General features: G+C 58.3%; 2 protein-coding genes across 3 annotated transcripts in view; both read left to right on the top strand.

Annotated features, from left to right (window-relative positions):
- SCN4A (sodium voltage-gated channel alpha subunit 4) overlaps positions 1 to 12,860 on the top strand; it is a 30,845-nt gene extending 17,985 nt beyond the window's left edge. For both annotated transcript variants that reach the window (XM_081272519.1, XM_081272518.1), the window contains 11 exons: positions 869 to 1,357; positions 3,212 to 3,347; positions 3,808 to 3,962; positions 4,479 to 4,652; positions 5,092 to 5,214; positions 6,406 to 6,684; positions 6,938 to 6,991; positions 7,198 to 7,335; positions 7,771 to 7,875; positions 8,468 to 8,738; positions 9,602 to 12,860. In XM_081272519.1, the coding sequence (XP_081128645.1) occupies positions 869 to 1,357; positions 3,212 to 3,347; positions 3,808 to 3,962; positions 4,479 to 4,652; positions 5,092 to 5,214; positions 6,406 to 6,684; positions 6,938 to 6,991; positions 7,198 to 7,335; positions 7,771 to 7,875; positions 8,468 to 8,738; positions 9,602 to 10,863 (3,186 nt within the window). In that variant the 3' untranslated portion in view covers positions 10,864 to 12,860. The remainder of the gene's footprint in view (positions 1 to 868; positions 1,358 to 3,211; positions 3,348 to 3,807; positions 3,963 to 4,478; positions 4,653 to 5,091; positions 5,215 to 6,405; positions 6,685 to 6,937; positions 6,992 to 7,197; positions 7,336 to 7,770; positions 7,876 to 8,467; positions 8,739 to 9,601) is intronic.
- A 3,698-nt stretch (positions 12,861 to 16,558) lies between these two features.
- On the top strand, positions 16,559 to 19,699 carry CD79B (CD79b molecule; the record flags this gene model as incomplete). The annotated part of the gene is made up of 6 exons (XM_081272784.1): positions 16,559 to 16,625; positions 17,141 to 17,191; positions 18,067 to 18,381; positions 18,619 to 18,737; positions 19,037 to 19,078; positions 19,184 to 19,699. The coding sequence occupies 6 exons, from the start codon at positions 16,559 to 16,561 to the stop codon at positions 19,280 to 19,282; spliced, it is 693 nt and encodes a 230-aa protein (XP_081128910.1). The 3' UTR covers positions 19,283 to 19,699.
- Positions 19,700 to 22,788: the final 3,089 nt, after the last annotated feature.

Genomic DNA, 22,788 nt, shown 5'->3' with positions numbered 1-22,788 from the left:
ATATGTTTTGAGCACTTACTTGTATTCATCTTTTAATCATCACAACATTGTGAGGATTACTGGAATCATAGTAATAAGTACACAGATAAGTAAACAGGCATAGAGCAGTAAAGCAGCTTGCCTTAGGACACACAGCTAGTAAACTGGGATTCAGCATCATTTCAAAGCCTGTACACACCAGTCTCTATTGCCACCAACCCCACCCTGTATTTTTCTGATCAAACATCCGTCTCCACTAGGCTTTGGGTTCCCTGAGGCCACTTACTCACCAACAGTGGCAGGGGTTCAGTAATTGTCCACTAGAAAATAAAATGTGGGAAGAGGACAAGAGGTGGCCAGTAGAAGCCTCATCAATAGGAAAGGAGGAAGGGAAATAGGAATAGGTGTGGTAGGGAGCCCCAAGAGGAGGAAGGAGTAAGTAGCAGACCAAATGTTCTTTCCAGAGCAACAGGGGACAGAACCCAGCGTCTGTTAAAAGTCCCACTTAACAGATGTGGAAAAGAAGGCTCCAAGATTGTTTCCTAGAAACGTGAGACTTGAGCCCTGTCCTTTGTTCTCCAGCCCCTGACAGTAGAGGTAGAGGACAGACCCGTGCAGAGTCCCTGTCCCCCAGTGTACCTCTCCAAACCTGCCATGGCAGCAGAGTCCTCTCACAGGCACAAGCCTCAGTTTCCATATCTGCAAGATGGGGATGATCTTGGCAGCCCTCCCTCCAGGAGCCACTGTGAGATTCCATTAGGGGACGTCCTTCCAAATACCCAGTGTGTGGCTGGTCTGACCTGTAGACAGGAGCCCCCCTTGGTGGTGAGGGTGGAGCCCCCAGGGACTCGCAGGCTGGCCTGAGGCTCCCCCAATGCCTGTCTCCCAGGTTCTGAACCTGTTCCTGGCCCTCCTGCTGAGCTCCTTCAGTGCCGACAGCCTGGCGGCCTCAGACGAAGACGGTGAGATGAACAACCTGCAGATTGCCATCGCGCGGATCAAGTGGGGCATCAGCTTCGCCAAGACCTTCCTCCTGGGGCTGCTGCACGGCAAGATCCTGAGCCCCAAGGAGATCATTCTCAGCATCGGGGAGCTCGGAGGCGCTGAGGAGGCTGGCGAGGCCAGGGAAGGTGCCCCCGAGGATGAGAAGAAGGAGCCACCACCCGAGGAGGGGGACAAGGACCTGAAGAAGGACAATCACATCCTGAACCACGTGGGCCTGGCGGACGGCCCTCCCTCCAGCATCGAGCTGGACCACCTCAACTTCATCAACAACCCCTACCTGACCATCCAGGTGCCCATCGCCTCCGAGGAGTCTGACCTGGAGATGCCCACTGAGGAGGAGACCGACACCTTCTCAGAGCCTGAGGATGTCAAGGTGAGCCCATCCAGGGCCCTGCTGGCGGGGTCGTGGACCAAATCACAAGTCCTCTTCAGTCCTCAGTTGCTCCATCTGTAAAATGGGGGTGATGGTTCCCCAGCCCATGGCTGATTGTAAGCATCCCATGACATGCTATGCACAGAGCACTTAGAAAGCGCTGTGTAAATGGTGACTGTTTTATCCTCATTGATGTGACTCTGATGCTAGGCCAGGCAAAACGCTACCTGGGCCCTCGCACCAGCAGGTGGCGCTCCTGGACAGGATGCTCTTACCTTGGCACCTTAGTTCCAGGAGGAGGGCCGAAGAAGCCTCTCCTAAATACCCCCATGGGCTTAAAGCCCCTGCCAAGTGCTTGATACAATCATCTATTTCTGCTTAGACCCTACCTAAGGTTGGACCCAACCTCCCATCTGGCCAAGGAGCCAGCCAGATCCAGGTCAAGGTCTCTAATCAGAGGAGCCCGAGGGTCAAGGGGAGTTGGGGACAGGACAGCAGAGAGCTGTCACACAGCCTCAGGGCAGGAGCCCTGACACTCCACCCGCGGGTCCAGGCAGGGCCCTTGCTGCTGGGCCAAGTTGCCCCCTAGTCCTGTCTCTCTCTGGTGAGGGTGGGAAGGGACTGGAGCCAGGTGGTGGTCTCTGCCGTGGAGGCTGGGACCCTGCCTTGGACCTTCCAGGGGAGCTGACTCTGAGCCGCCCTCACCATGGCAGGGAAAAGACTAACCCAGGAGTGAGGCCAGGCCCTGCCCACCCCACCCCACACCACCAGCCCTGGCTGGCTGGAGACGGGGGCCTAGCGAACTTTGCCCTGAAAGCTCTTGACTCCTTATTCACCCCAAATATGTGGCATGCTGACTTACCAGGGGGCCGAGTGCCTGCGGAGCTATAAATACCCTGGAAAATGTGGCACCGACCTCAACCCCGGTAGGAGGAACTTGGTGGGGGAGGGGCCGGAGAGGGCTGGGTCCAAGGCTCTGGGAGGGGAGGGGGCCTGAGGACTCTTTAAAGGGGGACAGACATGGTTCCCAGGGGGATTGTGGAAGCTGGGCAGGGCCGGCAGCTCTGTGGGTGCACAGGCCTAGTTCTCTGTGCCTCAGTTTCCTTTTCTGCCGGCTGGGAACAAGAACCACCATCTGGGGTTTTCTGGTCACTGTCCTCCACCAAGCTGCCCAATTGGTCTTCCTCTTCAGGGGCCTCACACCCAGCCATGAAGGGTCTCCTCGCAGAGTCAAGGGCAGGACTGGGAAGCGGGCCTGGGACAGCACCAGGAGGAGGCGGGAGGAGGCCTGGCCAGGCCGGAGCACCAGCCCCCGCCCCACCCCCACTCCGATCAGGTTCCCTTGGCGCCAGACTGGGGCCTTGGCTGGAGAAAGTTTTCCATCCTTCCTGGATCCCTCAGCCAAACAGCCCCTGGGGGTGGGAGGTCTCGGACACTGGGGGCACCACATGCCTGTTCTCTGCGGCCTGTGAAGGTCCAGCTCCATCCTGACCTCTTTTCTTACTCCTGCCCTCGCAGAAGGACCTACAGGCCTTTTCTCCTCTGCCAGGCCCCTCGTGCCCCCAACACCTCCCAGATCACCCAGCAGCCTGAGCCCCACGCAGCCACCTCCTCCCCAGCTCTGTCCCAGGTTCTTCCCTTACCAGAGACCCTTACCTGTCTGTTCATGCCCCCCTTCCCCCTCCCAGCCCTCATGTGGCACACAGGCAGGACCAAGGCCACCTCCGCACTGTCTGTTCAGTAACCAGGGCTGAGTGGACGGATGGGGGTGGACAGGTCTGGCCTGCCCCACCAGGTGGGAGGATGAGGGGTCTCTCAGGACCCAGGGGTCATGAGCCCCTGTGGCCCCTGCAGAAGCCGCCGCAGCCCCTCTACGATGGGAACTCCTCCGTCTGCAGCACGGCTGACTACAAGCCCCCCGAAGAGGACCCCGCGGAGCAGGCTGAGGAGGACCCCGATGGGGAGCAGCCTGAGGAGTGCTTCACGGAGGGTGAGGATACACCCACAGCCAGCACCCTCACCTGGCCTGGGGCCTCCCCCAGCCCAGCGTCCCTGTATGGGGCAGGCCACACCAGAGCCAGAGGAGGCCGTAGGAAAGCAGGCCGCCCTCTTCGCCAGTGCTCCCTCCCCTGCCTCACTCTGGGGAGCTGACCCTGGAGAAACATTTTTGTTCAAAGGTCCTGGGCTGGATGGTCTGAAGCCTGCTTGGGCAAGGTTGGGGGAGGATGGGGACAGTAGGTGGCCTGAGCCCTGTTTGCAGAGCATCCTCCCTCTGCGTGTCCATCCCTGGTGCAGTTGATACATGGTGGAACGGGTTGTGAAGGGAAGACCTAAGCCCCCCATATGAGCCAGATGGAACCCTGGGTCTGGGGACAGTGAGGGGGAGGCTGGGGAGAGGCACCCTGAGGCGGCCCTAGGCATTATGACGTGATGCCTGTCCCTGTCCCCAGCCTGCGTGCAGCGCTGCCCCTGCCTCTATGTGGACATCTCCCAGGGCCGCGGGAAGATGTGGTGGACCCTCCGCAGGGCTTGCTTCAAGATTGTTGAGCACAACTGGTTCGAGACCTTCATTGTCTTCATGATCCTACTCAGCAGTGGGGCCCTGGTAAGCACCCCCCAGGGGATGGGGCACAGGCAGAGGCAGGTGCCAAGTCCCAAGCAGGTACCCCTAGGGCGCTCTCACTCCATACCAGGAGTGGATGGGGCCTAGACAGTCTTGAATCCAAAGAATCCTAAAGTGACTCACCTTGACCTCCAGGATAGGTTCTAGAATGGGTCAGCTTCTTAAAGTGACAGACAGGCCCCCTTGTTCTGTGGGTTCTGACTTGTATGCTCTCCCGGCCAAAGAGGAGGCAGGTGGGCCCCGGGAACATGGGGGCAAAACTGAACCTATGTCACTGTGAAACCCTCTGGCAGATGATTGACAACCAAGAGACTCCTCCCCGCCGGGAAGCCTACCCCTCCCCATGATGGAGAGAGGGCTGGGAGATGTCCACTGCTGCCCATCTGGCTCCCATGGCAGACCCCTGGGAACCAGCGGCTTCAGGCAGGGTAGGGGATGTGGCTGCTGCCCCAGCCTCTGGGCCCCTGGCCACCCACAGGTCATGCTGGTGCCCCTCAGGCCTTCGAGGACATCTACATCGAGCAGCGGCGGGTCATCCGCACCATCCTGGAATACGCTGACAAGGTCTTCACCTACATCTTCATCCTGGAGATGCTGCTCAAGTGGGTGGCCTACGGCTTCAAGGTGTACTTCACCAACGCCTGGTGCTGGCTCGACTTCCTCATCGTGGACGTGAGTCTGCCCTGCCCTGGACCCACAGCCAGCTCCGGAGGCTGTCCTGGCCGAGGACTTTAGGGGGCCCTTGCACGGGAAGTCCAAGCTCCAGTCAGCCCTGCTCCTCACAAAGACACAGCTGACCAGGCTGGGGAACAAAAGGCCATCTCTGTCCTCAGGCTGGGGGTCTGCCAATATGTGCGGAGGATTTCCACATCCTCTTTAATGGGCACACAGATCCGTGAAGGAGGCAGGTACCGTCCCTCCTGTTTACTGTCATCCCCAGTTAATTGGTGGTCCCTGGACTGCTGCTCCCACTAGGGAAGGGACTAGAGGAAGACAACCAGGAACAGTGAGCTGAGGAAGACCCTCCCACCCTGAGGGGCTTGTACCCAGGGGCTGTGTCCCTGGGCTTAGGGCGACCTACACTCACTGACCACCCATTCTTCCTTTGCAGGTCTCCATCATCAGTCTGGTGGCCAACTGGCTGGGCTACTCAGAGCTGGGTCCCATCAAATCCCTGCGCACGCTGCGGGCCCTGCGTCCCCTGAGGGCACTGTCCCGATTCGAGGGCATGAGGGTGGGTACAGAGGGCTCAGGATGGGGGAGCAGCCACCTGCGGGAAGGGTGGAGGGCGTGTGTCTGTACCCCAGCCACCACCAGGAACAGGCAGAGGGCTCAAAGTGCTGACGACTGGGAGTGGGGCCCTGAGACACCTGTGCCTGCCCGGTCCCCACTCTCAGCCCCCTCAGCTGGCGTGCACCACCACTAGGGGGCAGCACCCAGGAAGGCTGAGCAGGGAGAAGAGGAAGGAAGGAAGGCCTGTGGGTTTCTGGGTGTCCTTTCCTGACCTCAGCCTGGGCCCCCAAGGGCCATGAAACATAAGCAAGTGTGAAGGTGTTGGCACCCTGGCCCTGAGCTACCTGCCCTTGAGCTCCAGTTTAGGGTCAATTTAGAGAAGATCCCCTCAGGCCCTTGACAGCCGGAAGTGGCAGGTAAACACAGGGTCTAGGCAAGGCAAATGGGACTTCCCCGCCAAGGAAGGACTGCCACCAGAAAGACCTGCTCCACAAGGACCCCTCGGAATTGGTGGGTTCCGGGCTCATTCAAGAGGCCAGCCAGGCCCTCCCACCCCAAGACCAAGGACTCCTCCCCACTGAGGGATATAACTTCTCGATGGCCACACAGCTGGGTGGTGCTTCAGCCAAGAACAGAGCTCTCCCGGGCAGCACACCAGGCTTCTGCCATCCCCTCTGTCTGGAAAGGGACGGTTCTCAGGTCAGACCACCAAACAGTTTGGTGGGCCTGTGTGACCAGGGATATAAGGAACAGAGGTCCAGCCCTGGGGTCCTGCTGCTTCAAAGCCCTGGGCCTTCTCTCTTCTAGGCCTTTCTGTGTATGTATCACTAATTGAGCTGAGAGCAGGGCCAGGTCACGTGGCTGAGTTTCCTATGGGGGCTGAGGAAAGTGTTTGTCTCCTGCCTGGTGACCCGTGACAAGACTGCTTCCAGAGAAGCCCAGTGGTTTCTTGGCAGCTCCAGCCAAGCAGAGTGGCCTCCCCAACCCCCCATCTGGCGGCTCCCCAAGCCTACCGCCCTCACTCCACCCCCACAGACACCCATCAGACAGCTTCCCCCCAGGCCTGGCTCAAATCAGTCCTCCCTAAATGACAAGGCCCAGCTCAGCCCGGTCCTCTGTTGGGGTACAGCGGGGAGCCTTCTCTCAGAGGCCTAGGAGAGGCTCTGGCAGTGACCCCCGACTCTGCCCCCAGGTGGTGGTGAACGCCCTCCTGGGCGCCATCCCCTCCATCATGAACGTGCTGCTTGTCTGCCTCATCTTCTGGCTCATCTTTAGCATCATGGGTGTCAACTTGTTTGCTGGAAAGTTCTACTACTGCATCAACACCACCACCTCAGAGAGGTTCGACATCTCCGAGGTCAACAACAAGTCTGAATGCGAAAGCCTCATGCACACGGGCCAGGTTCGCTGGCTCAATGTCAAGGTCAACTACGACAACGTGGGTCTGGGCTACCTCTCCCTCCTGCAGGTGGTGAGTGTCACTGGACCTGAACTGGCACAGAAGTGCTCACCAGCCTCTGCACCTAAATCCACTGTCACCCCTTTGTAAGGGAACTTCCCACCTTGCTTCCAATGCTGTGGGACCCCAAAGTAGGGTCCAGATCTCTCTGATCTCTGATGCCTGCCCCATGGGGCTGTGGCAGGTGACCTCCAGAGCCAGGCTGGAAGGGGAGGAAACCCTTGGGTGAAGCCCCCACCCCTCACACAGCACCCCACCTCCCCAGGCCACCTTCAAGGGTTGGATGGACATCATGTATGCAGCTGTGGACTCCCGGGAGGTGAGTCAGCTCTTGGAGATGTGACTGGTGAGCAAGCCAGGGCAGACCATGGCCCGGGGACATGTTCTACCATCCGTCCCTTCCATGCTGTCTCCTCGGGAGTCCCTGCCGCCTGGGGTTGGGTGACCCCTGCTCATAGTGCTTGAGGGAGCGGGGAGAACCCCAGGCATGCACCCCCACCCTGTCCTGTCCCGTGGCCCCTGCAGAAGGAGGAGCAGCCGCAGTATGAGGTGAACCTCTACATGTACCTCTACTTCGTCATCTTCATCATCTTCGGGTCCTTCTTCACGCTCAACCTCTTCATTGGCGTCATCATCGACAACTTCAACCAGCAGAAAAAGAAGATGAGTATCTTGCCCACCTTCCTCTGGCCCACCCCAGCCGCCCCGGCTCCCGCCTCCCCCTCCCTGTCCACTCATTCCTTCCTGTGGTCACCAGCACTGCCTGAGCAGGCCCTGTGCTGCGGCCCTGAACAGTGACGCGGCCCCTTCAACCTTGATTCCCTGGTGTATAAAATGAGGTGGATACAACCAGCCTTGCTGGGTTACTCTAAGGACATTAATGGAAATTGACCCAACCTAGGCTTCAAAGCAACTTCGGTCCTCTTCCCTCCGCCCCATCCCTCCATCTCTGGCCCCTCCCAAACCCCTCCCCCTCCCCACCAGGGGCCTCTGCAGGAATAGAGTCTGCCTTAATGGCGGTGCCTGATGCGGGTGGGGGGAGTCCTGAAGGCAGGGAGGGGGCTCCAGCCCAACCTTATGTGCCCTATTCCCCTATACTTTGGAGGGAAAGACATCTTCATGACAGAGGAACAAAAGAAGTACTATAATGCCATGAAGAAGCTTGGCTCCAAGAAGCCCCAGAAGCCAATTCCCCGGCCCCAGGTACCAGCCCTCTGGACCCCTCCTCCTGTGGCTTGTACCAGGCTTCTGCCCCAGGGGGTCACTGGGGTCCAAAGGCAGCCTGCTCTTTGCCTCTCGGGCTATGTTCCTGAGTGAAGTGAGCCCACTTGCTGGGAGTCATAGTGCACAGAGACACCATATGCACACACAGCAGCTGCCACTAGACTCCAGTTACCAGTTTACCCCTTATCCGGTCCTGCGAGAGACCTCAGTGTCCATCCACCTCCTCACCTGGGACCCTCAGTAACCCCTGGGACAGAGACCCTGACCAGAGGGGGAAAGAGGATGGCCAGACACCCTCCCCAGTGAGCAATGGCTTTGGGAGAAGAATGAGGGGGACTTTGAAAGGAGGAAGGACCCCAGAGTGATGCTCCAGGATGGCGTGGCCACAGGTCTTTCCCTCCTGTGGCAGACTCCATCATCGGCCCTGACCCCTCTTTTCTGTGTGTCCTCTGTGTGGTGCCATCGTACCATCCTGAGTCTCCTGAATGTCCCCATCCTGTCCTGACCCTGCCTGTGCCCCGCCACCCCACGCCCACACACATACATGCCGACACACCCCTTTGTGCTGCAGAACAAGATCCAGGGCATGGTGTATGACTTCGTGACGAAGCAGGTGTTCGACATCACCATCATGATCCTCATCTGCCTCAACATGGTCACCATGATGGTGGAGACGGACGACCAGAGCCAGCTCAAGGTGGACATCCTGTACAACATCAACATGGTCTTCATCATCATCTTCACGGGGGAGTGCGTGCTCAAGATGTTCGCCCTGCGCCAGTACTACTTCACCGTGGGCTGGAACATCTTCGACTTCGTGGTGGTCATCCTGTCCATTGTGGGTGAGCTGGGGCGCAGCACTGAGATGAAAGCCTTCCTTGTGCACCTGGCACACTCACACAAACCCACGAAAGCACACATGTGGCCGGTGCAGTGGCACATGCCTGTAATCCCAGCAACTGAGAGCCTGAGGCAGGAGGATTCCAAGTTTGAAGGCAGCCTGGGCAACTCTGCAAGATTTGTCTCAAAAAATAACAAGGGCTGGGGATGAGGCTCGGTGGTGTGGTACCCTGGATTCAATCCCCAGCACCAAACACACACACAAACACACACATGCCATTCATCCTCAATGCTCATGCTCATAGGCAGCCTGTCACCTGTGCACACATGAATACACCTCAGGAAACACATTGACCTGACGTACCTGTGCTCAGGTGTCCACACATGGAGCGGAAAACGTAAGGTGATTTCAGGACCTGCACACACTGAGAAGAACACAGAATGTGCCTAACCGTGACAGTACAAGCCACCGCTTAGCGCTTCCTGCAAGCCTGGCTCTGCCATGCGCTTTACAGGCCGCATCTCAGTTGTTCACAGCAATGCCACAGGTGGTCGGGCTATTACCCTCGGTTTACAGAGGAGGCAGCTGAGTCACAGCAAGTTAAGTGGCATGCCCAGATCGCAGAGCTGTCCTCCCCACCCCACTGCCACCTGTGTCATCTGCAAACAGCCTTAAGATGGGCCTTACCCTCGCCCGTCACCCTTAGCACATCCCACCTCCAGCTGTCCTGGCCTGCTCAGGTCGTCCTGCCTGTGCTGGGAGGGTTGGCTCCACCTGCCCCTCACTGAGGCAGGGTGCACCAGACCAGGCCCCTGAGCCCCACACGCCCGGCGCTCTCTGACCCACCTCCACTCCTCCCTGCAGGCCTCGCGCTGTCGGACCTGATCCAGAAATACTTCGTGTCACCCACACTGTTCCGTGTGATCCGCCTGGCTCGGATCGGGCGTGTCCTGCGGCTGATCCGCGGAGCCAAGGGCATCCGGACGCTGCTCTTCGCCCTCATGATGTCGCTGCCTGCCCTCTTCAACATCGGCCTCCTCCTCTTCCTGGTCATGTTCATCTACTCCATCTTTGGCATGTCCAACTTTGCCTACGTCAAGAAGGAGGCGGGCATTGACGACATGTTCAACTTCGAGACCTTCGGCAACAGCATCATCTGCCTCTTTGAGATCACCACGTCGGCTGGCTGGGACGGGCTTCTGAACCCCATCCTCAACAGTGGGCCCCCGGACTGTGACCCCACGCTTGAGAACCCAGGCACCAGTGTCAGGGGCGACTGTGGCAACCCGTCCATCGGCATCTGCTTCTTCTGCAGCTACATCATCATCTCCTTCCTCATCGTGGTCAACATGTACATCGCCATCATCCTGGAGAACTTCAACGTGGCCACCGAGGAGAGCAGCGAGCCCCTCGGCGAGGATGACTTTGAGATGTTCTATGAGACCTGGGAGAAGTTTGACCCCGATGCCACGCAGTTCATCGACTACAGCCGCCTCTCGGACTTCGTGGACACTTTGCAGGAGCCGCTGAGGATCGCCAAGCCCAACAAGATCAAGCTCATCACGCTGGACCTGCCCATGGTACCGGGGGACAAGATCCACTGCCTGGACATCCTCTTTGCCCTGACCAAAGAGGTGCTGGGCGACTCTGGGGAAATGGACGCTCTCAAGCAGACCATGGAGGAGAAGTTCATGGCGGCCAACCCCTCCAAGGTCTCCTACGAGCCCATCACCACCACCCTCAAGAGGAAGCACGAAGAGGTGTGCGCCATCAAGATCCAGAGGGCCTACCGCCGGCACCTGCTGCAGCGCTCTGTGAAGCAGGCCTCCTACATGTACCGCCACAGCCAGGACGGCAGCGGGGACGGGGCCCCTGAGAAGGAGGGGCTCATCGCCAGCACCATGAGCAAGATGTACGGCCCCGAGAACGGGAACAGCGCTGCACAGAGCCAGGGGGAGGAGAAGAGCCCCTCAGGGGAGACGGGGCCCACCACCACGGGGCTCACGCCTGTCAGCCCCTCAGACACCACCCCGCCTACTCCCGTGAGCCCCTCAGACGCCGCCCTGCCTTCCTCCCCGCCACCAGGGCAGACGGTGAGGCCAGGGGTCAAAGAGTCTCTCGTCTAGCAGGCAGCATGGAGGTGGCCGGCGAGCGTTGGCATAGGCCCAGAGCTCCCCCAAGGTGCCTGCGGGCCGAGTGACGGAGCTGGGCTTTGCACCCAGGACTGCGTCCGGCTCCCTTTGGGAGGATAGAATTTGGCCATGCTGGGGTTGACACTTAGGCCAGAGCAAGTGGGAGTTGCATTCGGGGCCCAGGATGGGTGGAAGCCCCTGTCTTGGTGAGTTCATCTTCAAGTTGCTCTTACCTCCCCATGGGCCCCGCCACCCCTCCTCTTAGTCAGGGGGAGATCAAATCTCAGAATCTCTGTCCCCCACTTGGGGAGGACCCAGCCTACCATGGAGGGCTTGGCTGCCCTCTTGTCACCAGAGTCTTAAGGGCTACTGGCCTCTCCCCCTGAAGTGGCCCGGGCCCCCCAGTTCCAGCCTGGGCAAAGATGTCTTAACCTCAGTGAGTGTGGACGTCTGCCGCGCTGACTCTGGGATGCAGTTTCCTCTGCCAGCTCAGGAATTCCATTGGAAGAGGGAAATTACTGGTCCAGAAATTGCTCCACAAGCCCAGTTGGCCACTGGATCCTGCTGCATCAGGCTGGGATTGTGACTCCTGAAATCCTTCCCGTGGACAGCTTCCCTGGCTGGCCCCCAGGGGAAGAGCAGAAAGAAGGATTCCACTTAGGAATTGCCCTTTTCTCAGAAGAATGAATGGGTAGAACAGGCTGGGTCCTGCCAGCCAAGTCACCACACTCGGCCTGAGTGTCCAGGCCTGGGTGGGGCCGGGGACCCTGATGCTCAGTACGAAGACTCTGTTCCTTCCCTCTCTCCCCTCCTGACACCTTCATTAGGCCACCAGGGTGCCTTGTGCCCCATCAAGTCTTGGAGATCTCTCCTTCTCATCTTCCCCCTGCCCATCTCTTCTCCCCTCCTCCCCATTTCCCACCTCCTTAAAGTGACCCTAAGAGATGTCAACCCTGGGGCCTGCAGCAGGGAAGGCTAACCCAGCTGGGGCTCAACCTTCTGACCTCCTGCTGCCTGGAAAGCCATTTCAGCTGGCACCAAAGACTGGACATGGCTGCACTGGGCTCTGCTGGCTTCCGGAGAACAGAGGCTGGGCCTGGAGGAGGGTGTGAGAGTCCTGCTCAGGGCTGTCGGGATTCAGTCACTCGTATGTGGGCCTCTGGGTCTGTGTCTGCTGGTAGCCCGAGTGGGTAGTTGTATGTGGGTTCTGTGGGTGTATGTGTGTATGTGACTGTGTGTGTGTGTGTGTGTGTGTGTGTGTGTGTCAATGTGCCCTGGAGTGTCAGACCGGGTGTGAGTACAGCTGGTGTGCGTGCGTGTGTGTCTTCCGGCCTGTTCATGTGAGTGCCTGGACGTGGGAGAGTGAACCTGTGCCACGAGGGTGTGAACACTGCACATTGGCCTAAGTTCATCTTCTTTTCCTTCTTGTTTCTCATACGCCATTTGATTAAAACTCAGGAAGCCGCCAAACCTCCAAAACGAGTTATATGTATGCACGTGTCTATGTGTGTGCATGCGTGTACTCACATGCGTGCGTGTCCACGGGCCAGTCTTCTCTGTTGTCTGCCCTGCCCGCCCCAGCCTGCCGCCCTCCCTCAGCTCCCCTCTTCCCGGGCCTCTCCTCGTCACGCCCAGGGCCTGTGTCTCCTCTGTGCAAGGACTCAATTCCTTCCATCTCTTCCTGTAGTGACCCTGCCTCTTCTTTCAGAAGGTTCTTCCAGGAGGGGGTCAGCTCCCCCTGCCCAGCACCTGCCCCTCTGTCTTCCCCTCGTGGGCCCCGAGCCTCAGGACTGTCCGATTGGATGTTCCCCGCAGACTCTGCACCCACTGCAGGGGGAGAGGAGATGGGTGGGGTCTGGCCTCTCCCTGCTCGTGGCCCCTCCCCTGCAGACTGACGCCCCTTCCCACCTTGTCCAGGTGGGAACTGGCCCCAAGCCAGCCCAGCAAATGAGCTTCTTTGTACAGTTCCTACAATAAACCCTTCCCCGGCCTCTGGTGTGTGGTTTCTCCCTGGCGCGGGAGTGGATGTGGGCGAGGGCCGAGGGCAGCCAGAGGGAAAGCCCGCGGGTACTGGTGCCAAGTGGGGTCAGTGCAGGGAGCTCTGGGGACCGAGAGGGTGAGCAGAGTCCAGTCCCTCCTCCAACAAGCAGCCACCGAGTCCCCACACCCTCCGGGAGCCCCCTTCACCTCTCCACCCGAGAGACCTCAAGGCCTGTGGGGCTCACGGGCAGCCCTTCCCTCTCCTCAGAGATGCTGTCCCTCCAGGACGACTGACCCCCACCCCAGAGAGCCCAGTGTCACATGGGCCTCTGAGCAACAGAGAGCAATTTGACAAACTCAGCCCAGAGACCCAGTGGGTGACCAGCGTTCGGTATGTGATTTTATTATCGGTAACGACTTCTGGATCCCAGGACCGAGTTACTCCAAGTAAATACTTGCACCTTTTAAGGGTTTCTATGCCCCCTTTTCCTAGATCCTGAGGTTACACAGCTTGAGGGATGAGGGACACTCACAAGCCTTGTCTCCCAGGCTGCCCCTGATGTCCCTCAACTGCCCCTGTGCCCCTTCCCGCCTCACAGTTCTCTCTGGCTTTTGGGGTGGTGGAGCGAGCACCCCACAGGGTTCTCTGGCCCCACAGGCCGCTGACCTCCCTCCCTGGGGATGGGGCTTCTTCTCACTTCAAGTTTCTTCAGATGTCACCTGGCCCAGAGGACCGGAAGCTCACAGGGGTCTGGCTACTCTTCCTGAGCCTTGACCAGTGGAAGAAAAAAGGCAAAATTCTGAGCAGGGAACAGAAAACGCAGGCTCAGATCTCACAGCTATTCCCACCCATCGGGGTTGCTCCCCTCCTGCAGGTGCTGCGCTCCCACGTCCCCAAGTGCTCCAGAAACACAACGGCCCTCCCTGTGCAAGGCCCTGTGAAGAACAGTCCATTGGGATTATCTGTTTTACACAGATGAGGTTAAGAAAGGGTGCTGCCTGCCTGGGGGCAGGGGAACTCTGCTTTGTGGGCCACTGTCCACCCATCTGGGGCTTTCAGTGCCCTTGGCCCATGAAGGCCAGGGGTGCCCACTGTGACCATCTCAGTTGCCCTGGCACATTTTCAAATGCCTCCAGGTGAGGGCTCCATGGAGAACCACCAGCGACCTGGGGCAGCTTGGGCTGGTTAATACGGGGGTAGGATTTGAACCCGAGTCCTTCCCAGCCAGCGGTAACAAGCACCCAGGGCCCAGGGCGCCTGAGCGGGCAGCCCAGAGAGATCAGGGTTCCTCCTTCCCCAAGGCTCTTCCCCCTCCTATCCTTCCCAGGGTGACTGGGGTCCCTGTCCTCTTGTTTCCCCCGCATCTGAACCCCTGGTCCCATTCCAAACCCCACCCCACCCCACCACCTCCTTCTCTTGTTTTGACGCTGTTTTCCTGGAAGGCAGGGGGCTACCAGATGTCAGAGTGGGCAGGCAGGGACAGTCGGGGGCAGAGGCGGGGGTGGGCTTACGAAGCCTCCTGTTCTGGGAAGGAAAGCACATCATCCTGGGCCCAGGCCAGGGCTCCGTGCTGTTGTCACCAGCCAGGGAACAACACGGCCCCCAACTGTGACAAATAACCCTGCAGGCAGTGGGGGCCCCACTGCCCGCAGCCCTCCTGAAAGTGAATCCCTGCCTGGCATGAATGGGGATGAAGCCCAAAGGACACATCTGCATTCCTGCCGCAGGAGATGTTGATGTTTGTGAGTTTGCAGGATTCTAGCTGCCCTCTGCCAACCTCCTCGTCCCCTGGAGTCACCTGGGCCCCCCCGGACCAGCTCCTGAGCAGGCCCCACACCCCACAGCCCAGGGAGCACACAGGTGTGAGATCACACCCCACACAGGACGGCCCCACTCCTTCCCCAGCAGCCTCCCAAATTTGGGAGACGCTAGTACCAAGGCTAACCAAGGCCTCCCTCACCAGCGGCTCGGGAGGGGTAGAATTTGCTGGAGAGAGACCCCTGGATTTTGTCTGCTCCTGGGCAGTCTCTCTCCAGCCTCCCCCCAGTCGCACAGAGGTCCGTGGTCCCCATGGCTGACCTCAGGTGATGTTCTTATTCCTGGGCTGTTTGTTCTGTGAGCTGAACATCTGACACCTTTTCAGAGAAATGTTTTTCCATTTGGAACATCTGGAAATGAGCAAGAATCGCTGGGGCTGCCCGGAACAAGCTGTTCCTCAGATGCAAACTTAACCCGTGGATCCCCGATTTCCTGGCCTGCTCCCCTCGGGCACAGGCCCTACCTGTCAGGTGACACATATGTTCAGGACAGAAGTGGAGCACCTAGACCCTCTGTGTGCCAACCCTGCTGTGGGATGAGGGGTCGCAGCTCCCCAAACACAGGCAGGTCTGCCACCCACACAAGTTGTTTGAGAAATGGAGGGTCATGGGGACAGTGAGATGTGGACAGAGGACTTAGCATCTGTCTTCCTCTCCTGGGGGTCACTGTATGAGAAAGAGTAAAGGGACGAGAAAGAGAACGAAGCCACCAGGAGACACAAAACTCAGAGAGGACCTGGCGGTGGGGCTGAGGTTCGCAAGTCTGCACGGTTGTGCAGGTTGCACATGGGGCAAGGGTTACTACGGGGGACCCTGGACCAGGGGTGTGAAGCTGGGTTTACATGAACTCCTGAAAGCTGCGTGTCCGTCCCCTGCCCTACTGACGGCAGGATAGAGCCAGAGGGCCTTTTAGCTCCAGAACCTGAGAGCGTGTTCTTAGCCTTGTCCCTTGCCCAAGACCCCCTGGAGCTGCAGACAATACCTCGGTGCCCTCCGGGTGCCACACAACTCCCTGAAGAAGCTCCCTGATAGTTTTTTCGGTTTTTGGGGGGGTTTTGTTTTTGTGTTGCTTAGGGCCTCTCTGAGTTTCGGAGCCTGGCCTCTCATTTGAGATCCTCCTGCCTCGTCCTCCCAAGTCTCTGGAATTATGTGCCACTGCTCCTGGCAAAGCCCCCCCCCCCCCGGGTTGTTAAGTGGTGGGTTTCCTCTAAGCATCTCTACCTAGTTCACTCACTTTGGCAGCAAAGATGCATCTTCTCCCGAGTGGCTGCCTCATTTGCCATGCTCTTGCTCAAGAACCTCTGTGGCTCCCTTCTTCCACAGGCCAACTTCCAACATAATCACCTGCACATCCTACAAGGGGTTCTGCTCGGGTTCCTGCCAGGTGCCTGGCTCCTGCACTGCCCTTCCTCAGTTCTCCTCTTCTCACGGGGTGAAGTGGTCCAGAGCAGAGGGAGTGCGGGTTAGATTCACTCCTGGGTGTTACTAGCATGAAGACTCCCAGGGCTTTGCCCTCCCAGGAACTGGCGGCCTGCAGACAGGAGGCTGGCAGACCTAGGGATGACCAATAATGGGGTGGGGACCCAGGAAGGGAAGCACAGGCTGTCCCCACAAGACTCAGAAGCCCCCCTTCCAGGACTTCCTCCGAGGCTCCCAGCTGTGCTGCCCAACCCAGGCGACCTTCAAGCCCTAGTGGCCCAGCTGATGAAAGCCCACCCTCCCCCAGTGTCCCAGGAGAGCCCAGTCCTCCCCTGGGTCACAATTTGCATGGCAGGAAGGGGCCTGGAGGGGAAGAGGCGGGGTGGTGATGGGCTGCAGCCAGGCAGTTACACATTTTCCCCCAAGAGCCTCGGACGGTCACAGGCTCAGGCTCTGGGACAGAGCTGTGACCATGGCCGGGCTGGTGCTGTCTCCGGTGCCTGGCAACTGGCTGGTGGTGCTGCTGCTGCTTCTCTCAGGTATGGCGGCCATGACGAGGCCTCCTGGGTTTGCTCTGTGTCACTGACTGAGTCTTCCGCTCTCGGCCTCCTCCTATGTCTCACCCTCTCGGCCTCCTCCTATGTCTCACGCTCTTGGCCTCCTCCTAGGTCTCACGCTCTCTGCCTCCCTGTCCCCCTCTGGCTGCCCTGGGGCCCGGGTCTGTGGGTCCCAGCAGTGGTGACCAGCTTGGGGTCTGCAGCCCCAGTCCCTGTCCTGCCTGGAGGGTGAGGCACAAGGCACAGACCTGGCTGGCAGCTATGGCTGTGGACGAGCTGGGCCTGGGAGGAGGAGGGGACCTGGGGACAAGGCTCCCCACTTCTGGTATCTCTTCTCCACTTGTGTCTCCCAGCACAGGGGCAGGGAGAGCCGAGGGGTCTCGAAGCAGCGGGCGCGAAAGGGGGCAGTGGACCTTGGCATGCAGAGGGCACAGGGGTGGGGCAGCCAGTTGAGGGTGCAGAGGCCTGACCTGGGCCTGCCCACTCCCCCCCTGCAGGTGAGCCCATGCCAGCAATGAAAGCAGAGGACTTACACCAGAATCTCCAAGGTCAGTCACCTTGCCCTCTCCTTCTGTGGGCAAGTGTGTCTGTGTTCAAGTCTGGTCACTGTTCCGGGGCTGACCTTGTGTTCCATCCTTGCCTGGACTTCAATCCCCAGGCCTCCTTAGGGTCTCCCTCTGAGCCCCCACCCCCAGCCAGCTGTCTTCTCTTCAGACCAGCTGCTCCAGTCCTGGCCCCTGGGGGTGCCAAGTTCAGATCAGGGGAGTCAGAGAGGATTCTACCGAGGCCCATCTAGCTGGGGCATTGGGCTCAGCCTCATAACGAGGATAATTAGGATGGGCTCCTGATCTGTGAGGGGCTCACAGATTCCTAGGGGTTGCTTACTGGGACCAAGGAGGTCCTTAGAGCAGGAGGGAGACCATCCCAAGCCGAGGGTTCAGGAAGACAGTAGAACAGATTCACACAGGGGAGGCTCACCAAGGTGCTGGAGGAAGGTCTCAGTTGGTAGGCTGAGGATTTGGCCTTTATCCTCTGGGGGAAGTAGGGAGCCCTTGAGGATTTCAGGCAGGTGCAGGACAGCCCAGGGGAAGGAGAGCTGGAAGGACAGGGCCAGTTAGCTGTGGCCCTCCAGGCTTTGGGGTGAGACCTGGTCCTGGCTGTTGTAATGAGCATGAAAAGAAATGGGTCAGAGCCCTTCTGAAGACAACTCAAATGGGTCAGGAAGAGGTGGGGTCCAGTGGTTTGGCGTGTGGCCTCTCACATGGCCTGGCTCCCCAACACCTGCCTCCTGACCTCCCCACACCCTGAGAAGCAAAGATAGGCAGATCCAGGGGAGGTGCCCTCCAGGATGGGGACCTACAGGACAAGCCGGCAGTCAGGAAAATGCCCAGGAGGATTTTGAGCCCGGCCTTGGTACCCACAGGAAGTTCTTGTGCCCGGATATGGCATCATCCACGCTTCATGGCCAAGAAACGGGGCTCTGTGGTGAGGATGCATTGCTACATACACAACACCAGCGTCCCCAGCAGTGTGACCTGGTTCCGGAAGCAAATTAAGGACCAGGACCCTCAGGAGCTGCCCCCAGAACCGGGCCACATCCTGCAGTTCCAGAATGGCTCTGTCCACACCCTCACCATCCAAGGCGCCCAGTTCGAGGACAACGGCATCTACTTCTGCCAGCAGTATGGCACCACCAAGCCTGTGTTTTGTGGCTGTGGCACGGAGCTGCGAGTCATGGGTGTGTGCTGGGTAGACCGGGTGTTCACTTAGCCAGCCAGCCATACCCACCCCAGCCCAGCCCGCCACTGGGGAGGAGCAGCCACTTATGGAGGTGGCATGGCCCTAGAACACCCAGGACAGATGCTGGGAAGCGGGTCCTTAGGGGTGCACAGAAGCCACCACTGCGAGCTCTTAGGATGGGCTCCTGCAAGAATGTTCCACCCCAGCCTCACGGCCTCCACTCCGCCTCCCCCAGGGTTCAGCACCTTGGCACAGTTGAAAAGGCGGAACACACTGAAGGATGGCATCATCATGATCCAGACCCTCCTCATCATCCTCTTCATCATCGTGCCCATCTTCCTGTTGCTGGACAAGGTGATCACAGGGGTGGGGAGATGGCCAGGAAGGCAGCCACAGGGCAAGCCAGACACGGGCAGGGTCTCCATCTCGCCAGCACCCGGGGCTGCCTTCTGGGCCCAGCTCAGCCCCAGGGCCCACCCTTTGGCTCACCTGTTCACTCACCCTTTCAGTTGCTCTTGGAGGGTACACCTTGCTCCCCACCCCCTCCCCAGTCCTCCCCGCCAAGCCCATGTCCCCAGCCCTCTCCAGCCTGGCCCAGCAAGGGGTAGGGGCTAGGGCACACTAACTCCGACCCCTCCCTCCACCCTCCTCAGGATGACAGCAAGGCAGGAATGGAGGAGGACCACACCTATGAGGTAAGGAGTCCAAGCCCCGGAGGCTCTGAGCCGAGAGGCCAGTGGCCGCCGTCTGTTGGCTCAGTGAGGGTGTGCCCGGGCCTGAGCTCCATTTTATGTCTCCAGGGCCTGGACATTGACCAGACAGCCACCTACGAGGACATAGTGACTCTGCGGACAGGGGAGGTAAAGTGGTCTGTTGGGGAGCACCCAGGCCAGGAGTGAGGAGCTGCCGCCCACGCTCCAGCACAGTTCCCGGGCCTCACCAACTGCTTCAGAGCCGCCTGGATCGCCACCCACCCCTCCTTCCTGGATCCCCAGATGGCTTCCAAAGCTGGCCTGCCAGAGCCACCTCCCCCTCCAGCCCCAGGTCCCCAGCTCCTGCCAAAGGACCTGGAGTAGGACAAGAGGGCAGTGACTGGGAGTGGGAGTCCTCAGGGGACAGAGTGGACCCAGCTTTCTGGGGAGGCTACGAACAGTCATTCCCAGGTTTGGGACTGGAAAGCAGAGACTTGTGGGAACCGGCAAATGGATTCAGAACAGACCCACTTCCTGCAGAACCTGGGAAGAGCCATGGCCCCCAAAGGGGTGGTGAGAACTTTGTTCCCCTCCCCCATCCTCTCCCTCCCAGGGGCGCCGAGCCTGGAGCCCATTCTCCCACAGAATAAACAATGTCTGACAACCCACCCAGAGGCATGCGGCATCTCGTGGAGTGGACTGGATGAGTGTGGCCTGTGGTCAGGTGTGGCATCCAAAGGTGGCACCTGTGGGCCTGTGAGGCTGTGGGGCAGGGGGGGACCACCATGATCATCTCCCCTTGTCTCTAAAGGCCCAGTTGGGGCCTGTGGTCACATCCCCCTGTCTTTGCCCATTACCTCTGGCCCTGGCTGGGCCTACAGCCACCACAGAAGGCAGATCCAGCCAAGGCTGCTGTCACCCTCCCCTCCTCTGTCCTTGATGCCTTTAGGGCCAGAATCTCAACCCTGGAAGATCTTGTCCTCCCCTACCTACCCCATCCCAAGGCCTCCTTATAGGAAGTCCTCCCACAGCACCCCAGGCAGTGCCAAGCCCTGTTCAGATCAGGCTAGGCCTCGGCGGCTGCCCAGGCTGCTCACGCACTCTTGGTTCTCCAGTTAGACTGGAAGCTTCCTGAGGGTCAGGAGTTTCTTGCCTCTACAACATTCCCTACCCATTTCCCACCAAGCCGGGGACATTTTCTTTTAAACTTGACCCAAAGCCATCAAGAGATTCATAAAGAGGGAGTCTATAGTGTGGTGAAGTTGGGGGTCCTTAGTCAGGTGACCCCTCAGACTTCCCCAGCATCATATCTGAGGGCCCTGGTTATCCCCACAATGGCCCTAGGGCCCTACAGATTAGGGCCAAATCTATCAGTGTGAGACTGACTGGGAATGCCTCACAGCCCGGAGGTCAAGTGCCATTAACCTGTGCCCAGAACCCCCACCCAAGTCAGGCTGGGTGCCACTTCCTGTTGACCTGGCAGGGATCCAGAGCACCTCTCTGTGGTCCATGCTCTGATTCAGGCAGGCCAATCCCTACCCTGAGGGAGCTTCCAGTTTACCCGGAGAACCAAGGCCGGAGAGAAGCACCAATTTTTAGCAGATCCCCCTAGAGCCTGGGGGCCGGGAGGGGGTGGGGTAAGGCAGGCACACCTGGAGTCTCTGGCCGGTCTGTGTCACCAGGCAGGACACACTGGGGGCCCGACTGGGCGAACTGGGCTGGGCAGTTCCCTTCCTGACCCGGGCGCCACAGGGAACTGGCTTGTTTTGGCATCTGCCTCCACTGAGCTGGATCCTGTGCTTTCCTGTCGCTTTGCATAGCGGCACTAATTTTGTCCACCTGCCTCCACCAGAGACCTGGGTAGCCGGCAGAGGTTGTAGAGTCTTCACTTTTCCCCCAATCAGGGTCTCCCCCTGCTTGGGGCTGCCCTGGGTCGGGGAAGGCCTTGGCCGAACAGGAAGACAATTTAACACCCTTGAAACCCTGGGCTTCCCTACGGCCTTGAAGGGCCTGTTGACAGAAGATCATCTGGGCAGGGGACTGTCCCCTCCACCAGACACCCTGCAGGGGTGCTGGTCTTCATGGGTTATGAAGAAGAAACCCTCCCTGGCTGTTTTTCTGTTTTAGGAGCTTTATGTGGGTGTTTTTGTTTGTCTCATGGGCTCCTGGCCCCAGAATTGACTCTGGCGCGGAAACCTAGCAGGGTGCTGGTGGAGGGGATGAGGAGTGTCCCAAGCCTCAATTGTCTAATCTGTAAACTGGGAATCATAAAACCTATCTGAAGCTGGGAGTGGTGGTGCACACTGATAATCCCAGCTACATGGAGGCCGAGGCAGGATGATCGCTGGAGCCTTGGAGTTCAAGACCAGCCTGGGCAACATAGTGAGACCTATCTCAAAAAAAAAAAAAAAAAAAAAAAACTATCTGAAGAACAGAAGTTGAACCAGATGCTGATTTTTTTTTTAACCATATAGTAAAATTGAGTTGATTTTCTTTTGGTATATAGTTCTATAAATTCTAGAACATGTATAGATATCTATAGGTTTGTATAATTACCTCCACAATCAGGAGACAGAATGTAAACAAAAACTTTTATTGGGCTCAACACTTATTTTTTTGAGACAGGGTTTCATTGAGTTGCTGAGGGCCTCGCAAAGTTGCTGAAGTTGGTTTTGAACTTGAGATCCTCCTGCCTCAGCCTCCTGAGCTGCGGGTGCAAATTCTTTATTGAACACACCTCTTTTTTTTTTCTTTTTTAAACATTTATTTTTTAGTTGTAGGTGGACACACAATATCTTTATTTCATTTTTACATGGTGCTGAGGATCGAACCCAGTACCTCAAGCGTGCTAGGCAATCATTCTACCACTGAGCCATAACTCCAGCCCATGAACACACCTCTTAATAATCAATAAAATTTTATTGAGCACCCCATATTCATTTACATTATCTGGGTTAAGACCCTGCTTACCCCTCATCCCCATCTTACAAACAAGGAATCACCTGGATTGGCCAAAGGTCAGGCACAAACCTCCCGACTCCAGACGCAACATTCTTGCCCCCCCAGCACATCTCCTCCCTTGCAGGATTTTGCAGCAGTAAGACTTTAATCCAAAGGAGAAGGGAAAGAAAAGGGAGAGGAGATCCTGGGACAACTTTGACTTCTTCAAAGCTCTGTGCTTTGAAGAGGTTCATTCTTCCTGTTGTTCAGAAAGTCTGAAGCCCGACAGGACCCACCCCTTGTTAACAAGACCTGGACAGTCCTCCCAACATGCTCAAGAGTCTGTCCCTGGGCCACCATTGCAGGATCCCAGCTCCTGCCAGCCTCCCCCTCCCCAGAACAGCTCTGAGACCCTTGGTGGGCTCATGCCCCACTGCCCACTGGGGGAAATCCAGCTGGGTCCCTTGGGACCTAGGTTTAAATACAGGCTGGTTCCTCCTCTGACATAGCTTGACTTCCGGCCCTCCTGCTGCAGGTGCTGCTAGGGCTGGGGCCATCTGACCTGAGGCTTTGAGTGTTTTTCCAGCAGAACCAGAGGTGAGAGAAAAACAAAATGTGAAAATCTGCCACTGCTGGGGTGACAGTGGGGGTAGCATTCATCCTTATCCTACACAAGGCCCCAAAGGCCATCTAGGAACATGAAGTTTGGGGTTCCTGACTTCTGTCTGTTCCTGTTAGTCCACTTCAGAGCTGGAGTCAGAACTCAATCTGGG

Source organism: Spermophilus citellus, assembly GCF_964194105.1.
Source record: "Spermophilus citellus genome assembly, chromosome: 17".
NCBI classification, from domain to species: Eukaryota; Metazoa; Chordata; class Mammalia; order Rodentia; family Sciuridae; genus Spermophilus; species Spermophilus citellus.
This window is presented reverse-complemented; position numbering and strand designations above follow the sequence as displayed.